The sequence below is a fragment of the Ruditapes philippinarum genome, unplaced genomic scaffold, assembly GCF_026571515.1.
Source record: "Ruditapes philippinarum isolate M1 unplaced genomic scaffold, ASM2657151v2 ctg804_1_1_1_1, whole genome shotgun sequence".
NCBI lineage: Eukaryota > Metazoa > Mollusca > Bivalvia > Venerida > Veneridae > Ruditapes > Ruditapes philippinarum.
In genome coordinates this window covers 127,668-147,324 of record NW_026858929.1, presented here as the reverse complement: position 1 = coordinate 147,324, position 19,657 = coordinate 127,668, and the positions used below count along the sequence as shown (strand labels likewise).

At 30.6% G+C, this 19,657-nt stretch overlaps 3 protein-coding genes across 9 annotated transcripts in view; 1 reads left to right on the top strand and 2 right to left on the bottom strand.

Annotated features, from left to right (window-relative positions):
• LOC132754704 (synaptotagmin-12-like) overlaps positions 1-9,928 on the top strand; it is a 72,064-nt gene extending 62,136 nt beyond the window's left edge. The window contains exons 4-8 of the mRNA XM_060745383.1: positions 459-588; positions 1,060-1,272; positions 3,257-3,377; positions 4,583-4,716; positions 7,963-9,928. Of these exons, the coding sequence (XP_060601366.1) occupies positions 459-588; positions 1,060-1,272; positions 3,257-3,377; positions 4,583-4,716; positions 7,963-8,133 (769 nt within the window). The 3' untranslated portion in view covers positions 8,134-9,928. The remainder of the gene's footprint in view (positions 1-458; positions 589-1,059; positions 1,273-3,256; positions 3,378-4,582; positions 4,717-7,962) is intronic.
• Positions 4,806-7,940, bottom strand: LOC132754705 (uncharacterized). The gene is made up of 2 exons (XM_060745384.1): positions 7,102-7,940; positions 4,806-6,420 (listed from the first exon to the last, which is right to left on the bottom strand). Exons 1-2 carry the CDS (start codon positions 7,157-7,159, stop codon positions 5,573-5,575), a joined length of 906 nt encoding a protein of 301 aa, XP_060601367.1. The 5' UTR covers positions 7,160-7,940; the 3' UTR covers positions 4,806-5,572.
• A 3,597-nt stretch (positions 9,929-13,525) lies between the features above and the next one.
• LOC132754703 (spermatogenesis-associated serine-rich protein 1-like) overlaps positions 13,526-19,657 on the bottom strand; it is a 46,082-nt gene continuing 39,950 nt past the window's right edge. For 3 of the 7 annotated variants that reach the window (XM_060745376.1, XM_060745375.1, XM_060745377.1), the window contains 3 exons: positions 18,613-18,687; positions 16,783-16,851; positions 13,526-14,520 (listed from right to left, as the gene is read on the bottom strand). In XM_060745376.1, coding sequence (XP_060601359.1) covers positions 14,397-14,520; positions 16,783-16,851; positions 18,613-18,687 — 268 coding nt within the window. In that variant the 3' untranslated portion in view covers positions 13,526-14,396. Of the gene's footprint in view, positions 14,521-16,782; positions 16,852-18,101; positions 18,117-18,612; positions 18,688-19,657 lie in introns of all 7 variants that reach the window. The other 4 variants (XM_060745378.1, XM_060745379.1, XM_060745381.1 and 1 more) reach the window with 4 other exon arrangements.

Here is a 19,657-nt window from a genome sequence, read left to right as displayed (position 1 = left end):
AATATATGCTGTTTGCACCATTGTTCAATACATAATCAGGTCTTTAAAGCAAGCATAAACGATGAACTTTGCTGAATTTTCAGGAGAATTTAATTTGCTTCAAGGAATAATACGGCAAGATAACATATAACTTTTATATTTACTTTTTTAGATGTTTTTAATCATGAAGGCACATTTTTATGTGTAAAAACATATATTATTATAACATTAATAAAAATGCATTACGTATAATGGCATGTTTTATTGTATTTTACCAAGAGCAAACAACCGACCTTTTGAACTTCGTCAGGAGAACTTACTGGAAAATATAGTAATTATGTTCCAGGGATATTTTATTACTGTAATTTGCACAGTACATTTGGGCACCATCTCTTGTGAGGTATTTCGGTAACTTTCTTCAGACGAACGGACAATGATTGTTTCTGTATATAATGTTGTTTTTGTTGTTGTTGTTTCAGGGAGGTTTCGGAACTTGTGGTCAGCATTATACAAGCTCGTGATTTGACAGCCAATCAGTATACAGGAACTTTAGATACATACATTAGAGGAATGATACTTCCAGATTCAGATTCCAAATTTCAAACAAAGGTAAAAACAGTGTTCTTTTAAGAAAGATCTGTATATGTTGGCAAAAGTCTTTTGATGAAGTGTCTTGCAATGTGATTGGTCAAGAATAGAAAAAAGAAAATAGTAACTTGTAGATACAGATAATGTATACCAGATTGTCTGTTGATATTGTCTCTCAATTAAACATCGATTCGTGTTTATTTTGATTTATTTTAAGAATTCGATTTATTTTAAAAATTCTCGACGTCAATGAATGAAAATTTGAAATCTTAAAAATCGTCCATCACGTTTAAAATGGACACTCCTATGATGCAAGTTCAGTTTAATTACGTCAGTGTGACAGCAGTGATTGTTGTATGCTATCGCCCTCGTTTGTCTTACGAAACTATGAGAATTCAAGTTCTTTAGTTTCGATTTCAAGGAAATGACTTGCTAATACTTAAACAGTCAGCTGTTAATAATGTTAATCATTGAAGATGTAATTCATTTCAGATTCAACGTAACACGACGGATCCTATTTACAAAGAGCGTTTCTTGTTCAACTTTAACCCTGAAATTTTGGAGGAAAAGACGCTTCAATTTCAGCTGTTTGCCATAGACAAATATCAACGTCATAAAGTAATAGGAGAATCAGAACTTCGTATAGGTGACGTCGATCTCAGGAACCCTATCAAAATGTGGCTTAATCTTCGAGATATAGACGACGTATGCAAACATTTTAGAAATTAAGATGACGTAACTTAAAGCTTAAATCTTTCAAGATAAAGATGGCGTAAGCTTAATTCTTAAAGAGATAGATGACGTAGCTAGCATCTTAAAGATATAGATGGATGTCGTTAAAGATGACTTTAACTATAATCTTTAGCATAAATCTTAGAAATTTCTGTAGTTGACGTTAGATAAAGCTGACGCAAATTAACATTTATATAATGTAACAGCATTTCGGGGAGTTGTAATTTAAGCACGAGACACTTCCTTGGTTTGGGTAATATTATCATCACAAGCGTGTGGCGTGCATTTTCCTCCATTTTCAGTTTGTTATAATGTTATAAAAGAAAGAAAGATATTTAAATTTGTTAAATAGCCGCTTATCAAATGCATATAAATATAGAATCGGAAAATTCCGAAGTTTGCCGAATGCATTTGCTGAATTCAGTAGCTCAATTGTACATTATTACGAGATCCAAAACAGGCGCTAATGGCAAAAAGGGCAAAAAATTAACAAACAATTCACTAAGAAAAAACATCCCGCCTACATATGGTACATTAAGGCAATGATAACATATACTTTCGCGCGAGTGTTTTAAGACATACATGTATGTAATCTGTCTTATCTTAACATTTTTCCCATATAGAGCTAAAACAAAATATTGAAATACAATTTCTAAAAATGCAACACATGTTTCAGTTTGACTGGATTTGTCTGGTTCATTTAGAAAACACTTAACCTGTCAAACTTGTTTAAGATAACATGGCATGATAACTGGCAACGAAAGTAACATGTCTTTCAATAAATAATTTGTAAATATTGATTTCCTAATCTATCTAATCTATCAAAAGTGCATCGTGTTTCTGTACAAACAAATACTTCTATCTAATCAGGTTACGTCATCATTTGAGCAGCCTCACGACTAAAACCAACATAGTGGGTTTGCGACCAGCATGGATCCAGACCAGCCTTTGCATCCGCGCAATTTGATAAGGATCCATGCTGTTCGCTTACAAACCGTATAACAAGTGAAATCTGAAAAAGAACAGCATGGATCCTAATCAGACTGCGCAGATGTGCAGGCTGGTCTGGATCCATGCTGGTCGCAAACCCATTATGTTGGTTTTGTCGTGACGCTGCTCCTTTATTGCTAGAAATAGACTTCACGTTGTCAGCTTGCTTGCAAAGGTTTTGATGATGTCAAAACTTGACTATTTTAAAAATATTACAAACGAACGAAATAGGCCTATTATCTAGAAATTTCTATCCGATTTAGATAAGGCATAGATTTGTTTTTAGTTTTAAAACAAAATAAGTCGTTAATTTTTTTAATAAGAAAAACAGCTGGCCCTAACCTCATGGTCCCATCCGCGTGATGTATCTGTTACGTGTATTTCTGTGAATGACATAACATCTGTTTGCCTCTCACAAGTCGTGTTTGTCTTCTCTTTTTACACGATAATATACTTCTATTCCTAGTTAACAAATAATGTCAATTTGTCTTCATAGCGATTTTTACTCTGACGTATATTTCACGTTATTTTTTTTCTTTTTAATTATTTATTATTATTTTTTTTATTATTAAATTATTATTATTATTTTTGCTATTATTATTATTTAATTATTATTTTATTATTATTTTATTATTATAATTATTATTATTATTATTATTATTATTATTATTATTACTAGTATTATTATTATTATTATTATTATTGTTATTATTATTATTATTATTATTATTATTATTATTATTATTATTATTATCATTATTATTATAACTAGTATTATTATTATTATTATTATTATTATTATTATTATTATTATTATTATTATTATTATTATTATCAACGAAGGTTTATTTATTTAAAACAAACATATAAGCGTTGGCAAATATCTATACATGTTTTTATACAACATCCGTACAATATATTCATACATATATATATTATCTAAATCTTATCATTTTTTCGTTTTCAGAAGCCAACAGAGTTCGGTGATATAATGTTCTCATTGAGTTATCTTCCTACAGCAGAACGCCTAACTATTGTCATAGTAAAAGCTCGCAACCTGCGCTGGTCTGATGCTAAAGACACAGGGGGTATGATCCTTTCTTTCTTTCTTTCTTTCTGTTTTTTAATCTATTTTTTCTTAGAAAATAAAATGGTCTTAGCAAATAAAGAAGAAAAGAGAAAACACTTGATTCCAAATGTATATCGTTATGCAAAGATCCATTATTTGCCTGTCTGTAATTTACAAATAAAATCAAATTCAAATGACAATTGTGTTTGGGCTTACACATGTGTGTTAGACATTTTATGTAGTCGGAGGTTTAAGTTAGATTTATGGTGTTATAGCTGTTTCTTTATAACACACAATCTTTAAACAACTATATGAGATAACAGTGTAAAAACGTTAGATATGAGTACCATTGTTTAGAACTCAAGAACCCTGGTTAAGAAGTCCAACAAAATTAATTACCTTTTAAACGCTTTTTTTCTTTTAAAATCTCCATAAAAGCTTAAACTGTTTATGATGTTGCCTAGCCATTTAGTGGGTGTGTCACGTTTGTCCGTTTAAATGGGTATGGTCAGTTTTTAGCGAAAAACCCGTTAGAAAATTCAATAACCGTTAAGGGTAACTGAAGCTAGTATTTAACTAAGGGACTGAAAGGTTATAATTTTATTCTTATTATTACCTTAGTTTTTTTATGACAAGATATGATAACCGTTTGTATTTTAGTTGTACTAAACAATGTATTCTTTTTTCGATCTGATCGCATATGGTGCAACCCTAGTGGAAAATAGTTACTCCATATTCGGATAGGTATTGTGTACAACAAACTTGTCACGTGACTTTTGCCCATGCTACCGAAAACTACACTCACGGCGTTGAGACGCCGTGAAAAAATGCATTCCACTAGAACTAAGTTATGCAACAGAGTATCAGCTCTTTATTCAATATTTTAGGTCAAATATAACATTTTGCTAACATTTTCAAAACTTTGATGCAAAACCAATGGTTGATAGGTTGATATATTAATAGAAAATGCTATTTTAGATCGCAAGAAAAACTGTATTAATTTAAAAACATAACAAGATACTAAAATACTAGTATATAATCATCTTATAAAATTGTTTTTGTTGTCTGTTTATCATTTGTATTTTTTTTTTGTACTCATTCATATACGCGACGACATTAACATAGACTGATGAAAATATGTACGCGTTTTATGGTCTAAATGATCTTTGTTTCATAACATGTATTTCATTCTGTTTTTATAATATGTGTTTCACTTTTTTTCAGATCCTTTTGTCAAAGTTTACTTATTGCAAAACGGCAAGAAAGTAAACAAGAAGAAAACGACAGTCAAGCGCGGTGAACAGAGTCCGATATTTAATGAAGCCATGATTTTCTCTGTTCCGGCATCGGCACTTCCGGTAAGTTTTAATAGTCATCACTTCCGGCAATTTTAGCAATCAGCATTTCCGGTATAATCTGATACTTTTAAAAACCAATAATATAACACAGATTAATCAAAGAGTAATGATCTGGTGTACCATATATACACTTTATATGATGTCACATTTAATCTTTATGTAAAAGGAAATCGGTAAACATGTAACAATGTACGATACAGTTATATGTTATTCAATACATTTTCAAGACATAAATATTATTATCAAAATATTGGCGAAGACCAAATAATTTATGTACAAATTTATATACTAGATGAATAACTAAAACCAGATGATAGTAAGAATGCTTAGAACTTTCATACACACATCTTTTAAAAAACGTAAAGAAATATTATAGGGTATTTGAAATAAGGCATATGTTTTTTCCAAATATTTATTTAGATTGTTAACCATGTTAAGCTTTAATTTAAAGAATACATATCACTTTATTGTGCTGTATTTATATAATAGATATTAATGTGTATTGTTCATATGTAGCACAATAGGTCATGTAGGTTATCTTAATATTATGTTCACTCCTGTCAGTCACCTTTATGTTTCGTTTCGTTAAAAGGTTGACTTTAAAACTGGAAAGAGGTAAACTGAAATTTAGTTCGAAAAATGTCACAATTGGCTAAGGTGAATAAGTCTGAAAAAACCTTCTCCAAAGTAAATTATGTTTGCAAGATTATTGTTAAAATGAAATTATTGTTAAATGTATAAATTGTTCGTCATTAAGTTTTGAATATGTATTTCTCATGGGCTTTTAAGTCTAATGGTTCTGATTGAAATAAACTTTGAAACTTTGAAACATTTAAATCACAATGTTTTTGACACGTTAGAAACCAAATCCGAAGTCCATACCACCATTCATCATCATGTTTTGACCTACAGTCGGCGTTGGCGACATTTGGTTGGATACAGTAAAGTTGCTTCTACTTCCTTGATTATTATTGTTGTTGGAATTCCTCAAAATATCCAATAATGAAATAAATTCCGGTTGGGCAGCGTTTGATACAGGAGTATGCTGAGCAGGAGCGTCTACATGAACTGGATGGCTAGGAGCGAAGAAGTCTGTCACAGGACCACCACCGTAAATATCATATCCGAATAACCCTGCATCAAATGGAGAGGGTGTTGACGCTATAACAAAAGGGTCTTGAACTGTAAATGTATTTAAAGTGTTTTGACCTTGGACTGTATCAGCGGCGTTATTGCCATGACCAAGTGCTTGCAATAAACTTAGTTCATGGTCTTGCATCATTCGAATTCGTTCAAGCTCTTGTGTCCTTTCCTTTTCTTTTTCTTTATTTTTTCGATTTTTCTTTGCCTCGCTTGCTATCGAAAATTGCATTGCCCGTTTTGTAATATGAGCATCTAGTCCGAATTCATCCAATACGTATGAACCATTCTTTTCAAGTTTTAGGAATTGCATGATCACCTCTGGAGTGCGTCTAGCAACCTTTTTCATCATGTCTAAATAAGCGTTTTTCTCGGTCTGTGTCACTGGGGCGCTTCCCGCGATAACGGCAAAGTTGACCATCTCTGGACTGGGCGTTGCTGTATTTCCAACTACGTACTTTACTATTGGCGCCAATGCCGCTTTGGCCTGATTTTCACGCATGCCATTGACCATAGTCGGGATCGAATTCATCATCCTCATCATACCTTGCATTTGACATTGTGCTGGAAGAATCGTAAATAAAAAACGTTCATAATAACTCCTTTAATTATATTTCACTTAATACCCTCCTCTTATATTGTGATATTTAAAAACACTAAGTATTTGTTTTCAATTTTTTTGTCTCTTATTAACATTACATAATGGCTGTCTCTTGAACATGACTTTATTTTATTAGTTTTTTTTTATGTATATCTTTCTTGTGCAATGCAATTTAAATTTACCATACTTTTATTAATCAATGTATCAATTTATACCTTCTTCGCACAATGCTATTAAGATTAAAAACAAAAATCAAAATTAGTTTTCCTTCTCTGCAAATTGCTGTAAAAATTCATGATAAATTCTTTATTTTGAATACATACCTTTAGAGCCTTTCAAAAATGCAAAAAGCTGTATAAATTTTAAATGAATTCGTTATTTTGCATATATACCTTTGAATTTTTTCAAAATGCTATAACAATTCATGATAATTTCATTATTTTAAAGATATATATGATGAACTATCTATTTTGCATACATTTAGATCTCTGCAAAATGTTATAAAATTCCGGATAAATGTATTATTTAAATATATACATTTTCTACAAAATGCTATAAATAATTATACATTTATCATTTTGAATATATACCTTTTGTATAAAAAGCTATAAAAAATCATGATAAATTCATTATTTCAAATATACCTTCTCTACAAAATGCTATTATAGTTAATCCAACTAATACTTTTAAGGACACCATCATTGCTGCTTACTGCGAAATAACACACGTAGGTTCTTTTCCTTGGATTGCTAATAAAAAAAAATATAATATTTATGCATATGTTGTCGCGTATTTTATATTATTATATCATAAAGGTGACAATGCAAACGTCAAAGTTGTGATAAATTGCTGTATTCACTAGCCTGGATGTGGTGCGCTTGCACTTTTCAACTGGTCACATAACAACATTTTAATGAGTTAGGTAAAGCTAATTCACACGTGTCATGACTGTTTTATGTGAAACAAAAATCTGTCAATTTAGTAGCCTTATAGATGTAAAGAATTATTTAAACGATAAATAAACATTTCAAAGCTGGGGTGACAGAACAGCAAAACTACAAAAAGAAAAGCACAAGAAATGCAAAGATTATTGAACATAGAATTAGAGAATTCCCAATACATTGTATTTAGGACATCTAAAAAAATATCACGTTCCTTATTTGTAGAAAATAAAAGTCAAGTCCCGTTTATGATGTACTTTTACTGTCATACATTAACTGTTTCTCTAATTGTCAGTTTTATATTTGTCTTAAAACCTCAAAGGATTCTTAACCCGGTGAGTGTAATAATCTATAATAATCATTGTAACTGACTGGTCACATGACTTTATCGTGGACTTGCAGATAGTCCATACATACAATATCATTGGTCATGCATATCACAGTCGAAATGAGAAAGAACAAGTTCGTTTTTTTTGCCTTTGCCGTTACAACTAGATATATATAGATTTTGTTACAGAATTTAATCAGAACAATGTTAAATGTAAAAATTATTTGGTATTTCAGACGGTTCAACTGCGGATTACAGTAGCTGAACTACTTCCGGACAATCGGACGCCATCTTTGGGTCACGTGATCGTGGGTGCTAACACTTCCGGTACGGAACTGTCTCATTGGAATCAAATGATGACGTCGTTACGAAAACCTGTAGCTATGTGGCATTATTTAAGAAAATAATGCAGTAATGTTATATACATTTCATTCATGTACACATTGGTTTTTTTAACTTTATAAATGACATATCATTTAGTTGTGTTGTCTTTTATTTGTTTATGATGAATTGAAAAAATATGTAATCACTGTGTAATGTGAGTCAGATCTACTGCTTGGTATTAATTTTTGAATTATGATTAATTTAAACATATGGTCGCGATATACATAATCAGCCATTTAATATAAATAGCTCTCTGTTTTCGAGACATATCTATTGTCGTTTTTTGCAATTTTTTATACTGCCAAAAACTTTGATCGGAAACTTGTTTAAGAAAGACACTCGAAGTGAATTTTTTAATTAATTTTTTTATCGGTTTTGATGAATGTAATTCCGTTATTGACTTCATTTCATTTTATTTTATTGTATTGAACAAATATTGATATCAGTGAGAAAGATGTCACGTTATATACACCGCCCTATGGTAGCTAAGATGTGCTGCTTGCTTTTATAAACACCAAATGGGTGGTTTCCTTTGTTTGAAGCATTACATTTATGTTTTAATAGATACAAAGATAGCAAAAAATGCGACGATTGTAAACACACATGCTAAGTGTATGAAGTTTTTTTTTAATGAACTATGGGTATGTTTTGTATATACATTATTTCATTGCACAGATTTCCAGCTTTCAAGAGCTTATAATGTGTTTAAGTTGAACAACATAACATAGTATAAAAAGTTTAAAACGTAAAAGAATGTCTATGTACATGTGCAGTGATTTGTTGATTTTTCATATTTTATCTTTCATTTTGTTTGTTAATCGTTTTGTCTTGTAATATATATACATATATTTATAAATTGTTTGGTGTCCGTGTATGTTAAAATAACACAGCACTTCAAAAACATAAGCATTTGTGATATATGGTAAAAGACTTTCTTTATAAGATTGTATGTTTCAAGAAATTGGAATCTTAAACACGTTAGATAAAGAACTTGGAATCTTAAACACGTTAGAAAAAGAACTTGGAATCTTAAACACGTCAGAAAAAGAACTTGGAATCTTAAACACGTTAGAAAACGCTATCAACACAAGATTTGATAATTTGATAAGTTTGATAAAAGCATGATAGGTATCTTGATGGACAAAAAGCAAAGAGGACAGGACATTGAGTTTAAATGGGGTTTTCGGGAGAATAATTGAAGCTGGTGTATACTGAATTAACATATAGAGCATTTGAACCAGTCACACTTTAATATGTTTAATGCATCGATACAGATATAAAAATAATGGTCCGATAGATAAACATCCAAACTCTTAGCTCATAGACTTTACTTTTCTGTATTTCTTTGCTCTTAATAAAGAACAAAGGCCACGTACGTTAACAAATCTAAACTTCTGCGATTGTGTCTTCTATTTTCTTTTTACTATTTATGTATTTATTTTTGTTAAAGTAATTTTAAGATAAAATTTGAAAAAAAAATAAAAGAAACAGAGCTATTAACATATATAAAAATGGGTTAATACCAGAATGTTTTCAATTAGACATATAACATTTCTTCTGCCAGTTAAGAACTCGCATGACTGAACAATGTCAATTCTAAGAATAATTTTAAAATTGTGCTAAATTTTTGATGGGCAACAAGCTTACTAAAACCCGATTACTCATACACATAGATAGATATCCACGTGATGCGCGGAATTTTCATTTTACTCTTGACATGCCATTATAGGTACTTGTTGTACGTATAGTATGGCCTTGACAACAATTTTATTTCGTTTTATATAATTTTGAAGTCTGTTTTCATACTCAACAAGCTCATTTTTTTTTTCTTAAGACAGAAATATTATTTTTGCTTTATTAAATGTTCGTTAATGAAGAAAAGACTAATAATATCTATACACAGTGAACATGTACCCTTTGTAAATTATTTTTGAACACCCCTATATTTTAATAAGGTTATATCAAAACGGACTATGACAAGTTCTTTAATCATTTTACACGTTTAATTCTAATACAACTTTCGAGAAATATGTGTAAATATGTATTTGCTTAACTGGCAAATAAAAGTATTTGAAGTGGTATTATTTTGTTTTATTTCACTTTTAAATCCTGCACACTTGGTACATATTATATTTTACACCCGTTGCACCTGTCTAATTCCCACATGCATCCTACGAGCCAATATACAAAGCTCTGTCTACCCTTATATTTTTCTGTGGGTCTACATACCAATATTTATAACAGAATTTCATTTTTAAGGAGTGTAAAGATTTTAAAGTCACAGCTACACTATAATGGTGTCATAAAAATTATGGCGACTTTCCCGCGTTATTGGTGAAGAAAGACGTCTGCTGTCGCTCTGTGCATTATCTCTGGCGGGTGCACCTGTGTGTAGAACCACTGTCGTTCCTATGATAGCCGGATGGCTTCCTCTTATAAAAGATTTTAAAGTCCATCGCGGCATTCGGACCCACAGCGGTTAGAAGCATGTTGTTTGAATTGGACGACCTTAACCGCTCAGCCACAAGCTACACATCGCCAAATATACACTACAAAAGGCAATAAAAAATACAATCACTTTGTCCCCGATATTATTGTGGTCATATATATGGAGAGGGCTTTAGCAAAAAAATGTTCCTCTTATCTAATACGCACAAGTAATAAAAAAATTGAGTATTTCCTAACAATTATTATTACAATTAACGATGCCTTCGCGCATATGCCACCCAGTTAATTTGATTAAAATCAGCTTCTAAATAATGCTATAAATAGGTTAACATAAGACGATCTGAACTTAAGTCAGAATACCATCCAGTGTATTGGAAAATCGTAATTTTCTGTCACGATTTTTGAAATGTTTTTTTTTTTCAATCACATACAAACAGTTTAAATATAACTTTGTTTCCTTTAAAATAATATAAAAATAGATTATACAAAACGGGTATTTCACATTGACCTTCGAAAAATCCCTATGCAATCTATATTATAGTGTATCGAAACCATTGAGTGACTTAAACACAATTTACAGGAAATGCTGTTGACGTCGCGTCTATAAGTTAAGTTGTTGAAGACGTGTGCACGTTTCTTTCAATGTTGAACTTTTCAGTTGTGACTGCAACAATATACATGGGTATATTATGAAGACCCCCCCCCCCCTCCCCCGAGTCATTTTGTTTGTTGCTTTTTTATGGGCTTTTAAGCCACACCGATACTAAAATGGCCAATTGTCGACTTTCAAGCTTTAGTATTGAGAAAGGCACAATCGGCACATCAGTAAGACCACCGACGCAGTTACCATTGAAGTACTATATATACTAAAGCTTATACATGTTTATGAATTTGGCTCCTGTTAATTACTGAATTAACCCATGCACTACTGCAGACTCGTCTGCTTCAAATTATGCGCAGTGCATTAGACCACGGATTTATATTACATAATATAAATCCGTGATTAGACGTTTTAAAGGATTTCTGTCGAAAAATACTAAAATAGAATAGCCATGGATATACCGATAGTCTGCCTAAGACCGTCCTGTTAGCTCGATAGGTAGAGCGTTGGACTGTGACTCGAGCGACCCCGAGTTCGATTCCCAGACAATGCATGTCACTTTCGTTGCGATTGATCATGAAATCTTTTCTACGGTCATTCGCACTGTACCTCTGCTCTGTCATGTACAAAAGTTTCAGTTCCTTGCGAAAGTGGAGGCAACTAGTAGTGGTGAAACTGCTGGACAGCCTGTCTGGACTGAACTGTCCTCTGGTAAATTCAATGTGGCTTACTGCCGTGATCGAGAGTGAAAGCTACTAACACCACCACGATAGAGGTAAATATACAAGCTGGCATGAATCTATACTGGTGGCAGAGGTGCAACAATCTTTTGAAGACTTGCATACCGATGCAAAAAGCATTTGACTGTTGATTATATAAACCTTTTGTGAATTGATTATAAAAACACAGACTTTTCGGGAAAACAAGCTTTTTTTATTACTTGAGCAAAGAAATTAAAGAGTAGACTATCACATGTATATAAAAAACTGATATATGATATGTAAATAATGTATAATGCTCTTAACTAAGTAACAATGAATTTATAAATATTAAAATAACAAAAATCTCTGTACATATAAGGCAAAGTTTTACAATAATACTGTATGTATCACATTGTTACTAAAGTTAACATAACATCTATAAATAGAATTAACACTTCTATTAAAATACATTTATTTATTAAAATATAACCTTATAAATAAATATGCATATTTTTGCAGGTTAATTATTATAAAAGTCATGTGACAAGGTGCCAACTAGTAATAATAAATCGTGTCTGAGGTAAAATCTTTCTTGAAACTAGTTGTTACTTTCTGGGGAAACATAAAATTAGTTTTTAAACTAGAGAAAATTCTGTCATTTAAATTTAGCATAAAGTTGATAAACCATGTGACGGGGCAACATTCTAAATTAAACAATAATCATTCCAGTCCCATTTACCATCTTCCCAGAGGCAGAGCACATTAATAAAATATAAATCTTAAGAATTAACATAAGATAGTTCATATAAACTATAATAAACAGTAGTTCATATAAACTCTTATAAAAAACAATAGTTCATATGAAGTAAATATTTGAAAGAAAACTTACTGTTAGAATTCAATTGTCACAAAAGAATCAAATCATCCATAAACTTTAATTGCTCATTCAATACATAATCTACAGAACAGTTAAAACATTATCAGTAAAAAAATATGATAACATAAAAACATGTTTGTATCACCAATCACTAAATTTAGAAATACATTATCACAGATATAGGCATTATGATGGCAGTTTTAACACTATAAGAACAAAGATGTGGACAAAACGTGTATAGGAATACATTAATACATATATGTATTATTATGTTTCTAATGTTCCAAAAATGTTTGGGCTTTTCTTTCCATACTGATTTTGAATAACTGAAGTATTGTGAATTGAAAATGAAACATTAAAATATAAGAATGATAATGTTCAACTGTATAGTGCATGTTTTTTTTTGTATTGACATCCATTATGGTATACCTCTATACTTGAAACACAGGCAAATTCTATTATACATGTATATTTTGACTTGTAAATGACAATACTTTTGACATGGCATAGAACTTTTACTTTAAGTCAGTTAATACATTTCAAATGGCGTCAATGGTTTCAATACTTTTGGCTTGCATGATGTCAATACTCTTAACTTGGTGTCAAATCAATTTAGCCTGTCCAATCAAGTTACTTTTTTATGTTTCAGTTAAGAGCACACACTGTTCATTCACTTATTAAATATAAAGATGTATCAACAATTAAATCTAAGTATCACAAATCTTCATTAACCTCTAGATTTACCTAGTGTTAAATTCAACAGATTAACTATCAATTCAATTATTCTATAGACTTTAACAAAACATACATTATATGAACTTTTAACAAACAATTAGTCCTTTTAAAGGTCATAAAATTAAATCAAATACAAAAACACATCATTTATATCATCACAGAATATGACCAGAAACATCTAGTATATTCAAATTACAATAAGTAAATAGGAAGGGGTTAAAATACTTAGTAGGCAATACCCTTTTCACAAAAGCACCAGAAATAAAAACACTTAAGTGAAGAAAGAATTGTGTGACATACATGAAATCACTTTGTCTTTTCTTAAAAATGAAAATAACAAATCTTAAGTAACTAGCTTTCCAATGATTCTATTCAAATAAAAGCTATTATCAATATTAGATAAAGTTTATAAGTATGATGATAATTGTCAACATGACATTTTCTTTTTAATACAAATTTCTGAATCCAAAGATGACAAAACTACCAGAAAGAAGTACCTAACAAAATGATGTTTCAGGTCACATATCATAAAACCTCATCATATTTTATTAATTATTGGCATACATGTGAACTCTCCCACTTTTAGCGGGAGACTCCCACTTTCTGCAACAATATTTTTAAAATAAGAGGTATTTACACAAATTAAAGAAATCTTCCTCTTTTTGATATCATAACTTTCTTCTTTGTTTTTTGCAAATTCTAAAATCTCCCTTTTTTGAAGAAAACATCGAAAAATGTTCAAATGTATGTATTGGCCAAAACTGACCCTGAAGTTTCGGATAGTAAGTTTCAGATTATATATACTATATTTGTAGCATTTTCAACTTAATACTTAGTTCCTTTATTCTTGTTTCTTCTTGCAGCAGTTTAATGTTCTATAAGTGCCCCAGGTTTCTATATGTAACAATTATAACTTGTGATGATTTATTTTTTCTCATCAACTCTCTCGGGTTTTAATGGCGTTGCAGGTCTCCATTCATCTAAAGCTCTAACTGTCTTCTTCTCCAGCTCTTTTTCTTCACGACGTGCCTTCACTCTAAACGGCTCTCTGAAAAATAATCATTGAAATTATATCACTAGGTAAATCTTGAAGTATGTTACAACTTCATAATTCACTTTGTTCTTTCAAAACTTTTACTTTCTTCTTTTGTAATTTGCAATTTTCATCCTTAAAACAAACAATTTATTAAATGCTTTTTGTGTATGTAATGTTTAATATGTTTGAGCTTTCAAGTAGTGAAACAGTTTTAATTCTTGTATCTAAATCGTATCAATGCTAACAATGAATTATAATAAAGCATTTACTGATAATTATATTGATAAAAGCAGTATCAGTAATTAACATTCATTATACTTTGAAAACTTTGCAATATATATATTTTGAGATAAAAAGCACAAGTAATTAAAAGTAAAAAGTAAAACTTAAAAAAATCTCTTTTGTTCTTCTCTTATCATGGAGAGTCCCATTAATTATTATTAGGTTAAAAACATTTTGGACAAGTCATAATTGCCCTATATAAACAGATGTTTATATAATAACCTAAGTCATACGGCAATCGCAAATAACCATATATATATGGCCATATAACCTGTCAAGAATCTTTTAACAAATTTATAATATAGCAAACTTCATTTTTTAGAGGAAAACATAAAAGTACTTTATAATTTCCCAGAAGCCATGTATATACATTTTTATTACATGCTTTTCGGTGGTTTATAGAAATATATCAGTGATATAAAACTGGTAATTTCACTGTTTGAAACAGTGAAATTACCACTTTGATAATTTCACTGTTTTGAATTTAAGCCCCTCACGTTGTTTCAGTGAAATACCAGCGTGCACAGAACTGGGTACCAACTTAATGACGTGACGTCGTAAATGACGTCACGTTGTATTATAATTCGGCGCGCTTTTCATTCAATATTAGGTTTAGTGTCTTTTTAAAACGTTTCTTTGCATGTAATAAAAAGAAAATTTGTTTAGTTTAGTGTAAGATCGAAATATATTTCACCTTGTGAACACCAACAGTTCATATTTCACTCGTGGCTGCGCCACTCGTGAAATATACCTTTTGGTGCTCACTCGGTGAAATATATTCCGATCTTACACTGAACTAAACAAATATCCTCTATGTAGTTTATGCAACATCATAGATTATCCAATGAAAACAATGTTACGTAAATGTTCTGTATTATAAAAGGCCTTGTACATAAACAATAAAAATTATTCAGAAACACATGTCTGATTGTCATCAATCAAGGTTATATAGCCAAATCAAGGTGTAATGTATTTCTTTATATAACCAAATGTCCTACTTACATCTAATGTCTACAGTATTTACTGTGACAAATATATGAGCCGCGTCACAACAAAACCAACATAATGGGTTTGCGACCAGCATGGATCCAGACCAGCCTGCGCATCCATGCATTCTGATCAGGATCCATGCTGTTCGCTTACAAACCCTATATCAAGTAGAGAAACTGATAGCGAACAGCATGGATCCTGATCAGACTGCGCTGATGCGCAGGCTGGTCTGGATCCATGCTGGTCGCAAACCCATTATGTTGGTTTTGTCGTGACACTGCTCAATTATGGTATGTTTAACACTTATATAATATCCATGATTAATATGAGACTGGACAGTTGACCTAGCAAACTGTGTAAAGGTACTTATGTACTGTAAAAAATAAAACCTTAGGTAAAAATACTAGTACATTTATCAAATGACACAATTAATTAACAAACTATAAATCATGTCATCTTTGTGTCAAAAATCAAGCTAATGATATGTGCATTTTGTTGTTATTCTTATACTGTCACATAAAACAACTATCATAATGACTTCCCTATTTTTCTACCATTGTGAAAGAAGTATTTATTTAATTCTGATATGGTTTTCAAATCTTATAACAACACCTAAATTATTTATTGTAAATTGTTTAACATGTATTTGCCTGGCAAATTTCTTTTGCAACTCTGTACTTTTATAATCTTATATGTCTTAAGAAAAGCGACAAATGCACAAGAATAAAAAATCAGCCCTTTAATGCTTGACTGCAAACTCCATCCCACCCCACAACTTCCTAAAAACCTTTACAAAAATGAAGAATTAAGATTTTTTTAAATGCCAGAATGGTAACAAAATCACAATAAAAATTTTCTGAAATACCACCAACAATAAAAGATCACCTCCAAATTAAGACTATCTTCTATCACTGAAAGCTAACATTCTATTTCTCAAATTTAACTGCAATATCCAAATACTTATTTTTAAAGACTTTGAAACCCTACATTAACTATTTTTACCTTGGTTCAGATGGTAACGGCTGTAAAGGTACAAACGTGTCTGGACCTTTCTTCCATGGACTGTTAGCGCTGCAAGATCACACACAAAAAAACAACACTCACTGGTTAGATCACATCAACATAACAACAAAGGTAATCCAAATGAGCCGTGCCATGACAAAACCAACATTGTGCATTTGTGACCAGCATCCACGCAGTCTGATCTGGATCTATGCTGTTCGCTTACAAACCCTATTACAAGTAACTTACAAACCCTATTACAAGTAGAGATACTGATAGCTAACAGCATGGATCCTGATCAGACTGCGCGGATCTCGATCCATGCTGGTCGAAAACGCAGTATGTTGGTTTTATCATGGTGTGGCTCAAATATAATAGTATTACAATCGATGTTAACAAAACAACACCAAAGTAAAATATCTGGTTATATATCATGTATATATAAATGTATTAACAAGCAACAAACAAACTGGAAAAGACAAACACAAACAAAATTCTCATTACTTGTGATGCATCGGGAAAGTAGAAAGACTGGTTTGTTAATACATGTACAACAATATTCTGTTACTTTAAAAGATAGATCTGTGATATTCAACTAAATCCATCTATTAAGGGTCAAAGTTGAGTTTTATAATGGCCAATGTTGCAAATGGTCAATTTCAATAAAATTAATTTCTTATGTTCTGAATAAACAAGCAATGTTGCAATTGGTTGATACATTTATCATATGTAACCAATCAAATTCTAGATAGATAAGACTTCTTTCAAATTAATAATAAACATGTATAAAATATAATAAAATATAACATAAAATAGTTAACTCTAAAATTTCCATGTGTAAAGTTTCTATTTGGATTTATTATATGGATATTTAAATGTAATATGTAATAAGGGAAACTGGTATATTGGTAATTGGTAAAGGTAAATTGCCTACAAAATAGTACTGAAATTGGAGGTACTAAGTGCTACTTTTAATTATTAAAGTAATCCCTTTACTGCAAACTACGGTATGTACAAATTTTCATAGAACCCAGGTTAATGTATCTTACAGAATCAGAACTCATGCGACTGAAAATTTAATGCAAGTTCTCAGAAGTAACAACCGTATCTGGGGAATTAAGATTTAGTAGAATTAATCTGTTGTTTTTTGTTGTTGTTTTGTTTCATAATAAAGTAGTACTACACTATAAATGTAAAACAACTGTGCTAGATGTCTGTTAACAATGTAAGTTAAAATATACTAAACTGTTATACATATATTGCGTCACTCAATTTAAAATAAACATAAAACCAAGGGGAATAACTCATAAATTACATACTCTTCTGGTACATAACTGAAGGAAAATTGTTTACATTTGTTAATAACTATAAAATCATTACAGTCATGCTCTCCACAGATGTTAATAATTGTCATTTTATTAAAATACTTTAAATTTTAACTTCAAAAACTTCTTATAATTTAAGATATAATTCAGTAATGCTCGGTTACAATGTTATGACATGACAAATATTACTGTAATAAAGAGCAAATATTGAAGATAAAATAAATAAAAGTGTCTAATATGCAAATATTAAAACATGCAAACATCTCAATCAGCAAAAGTCAGATTATTAATGTTGGAATAAATTATTTAGATTTCCGATTTATTTAAAAGCCATGCAAAAATTCAGCTTTTTTAAATGCCATGCATTTATAAAAGTTGCGCAATTGTGAGGAAGTTGCTTACATTTCTTCACAAATTATATACATATATCAGTTTGAAAGCAATTATATGTTTACATATTGCCATGCAGCTCCGTGCATTTAGCATGCCACATGCATTGTGCTACCTTAAGATAACTGGAGTGTCCAGGAGTTTAGGACACTCTTCCTCGTTCCGTCTAACAATAGGTGGCCTTATAAATCTTTAATTGAAACAAAGTTGTTTGATGAATTAATTTTAAGTCTGACAAAAAATTTAAGAAAAGCTTATTATTACTTCATAGTCTAAAAAAACTTGTAACTATAAGAAAATTACACAAAGCAAAATTACAAAGTAATATGAGTTATGTATTGTATAATAATGTTTTATTCTTTGATTAAGATTTTTAATACCACTGAGTTGTATAAGCCATTGAATGTTTAAAATTTACACAGATATTTGAAGTTCATCAATACATTTTCATACCAAAAAAAAAAAAAAGTTAAACTATGACAGTCCATCAAACATTCATAAAAAAGTTCTTCCTTCAGAGCTAACATGTACCCATATCAATCATTATTAATCCACAACCTGTTGACTTGATGTACTGGATCTGCCCTACTTTAACATCAAAATACAAAATTAAAGCTACCAACAGTATAGAGCCTGGTCATAAGGCATGGACGTTCGGCCTGGCTCCATACTTGTGGATGAGGCCAATCAGTACCAGCATGCTAAGGGTAAAGATAACATTTTCTTTTAAATGAAATAAACTAAAACTGTATACATTTCTTCAAATTTCAACTACACATCATGCAAAATATACAAACTGTACAAAATGTGAATACATAACTTTCAACATTTTTCACAGGTAAAAATAAATAATTCTAAAACTTGAGTAACATGTTTGATATAAAATACTTACAGTCATCTTGGTTATTGTTTAGTCATCTTTAATAATTAAAATCAGATAAAAAAAAAATTCTTTAATGAATTCAAACTTTAAAAGAATGCTTCTGTTAAACTAGCGGTTATGTAATTTCTATTGTAATATACATTTACATTAATTAACATTTATAACTTTTACATAATTCATTTTAAACATATTGTGACAAAATCCATAGGCGCTTTAACTACTTTCAAGTTCACTTCCTGGATTAATAACGAGTACTAGTTTCATAAAAGAAAATGTG

Coding starts and splice junctions, on each gene's coding strand:
- LOC132754705 (XM_060745384.1), bottom strand. CDS start 7,159: ATGATGGTGTCCTTAAAAGTATTAGTTGGATTAACTATAATAGCATTT. Junction 6,421..7,101: donor AATAGCATTTTGTAGAGAAG/GTATATTTGAAA, acceptor CGATTCTTCCAG/CACAATGTCAAATGCAAGGT.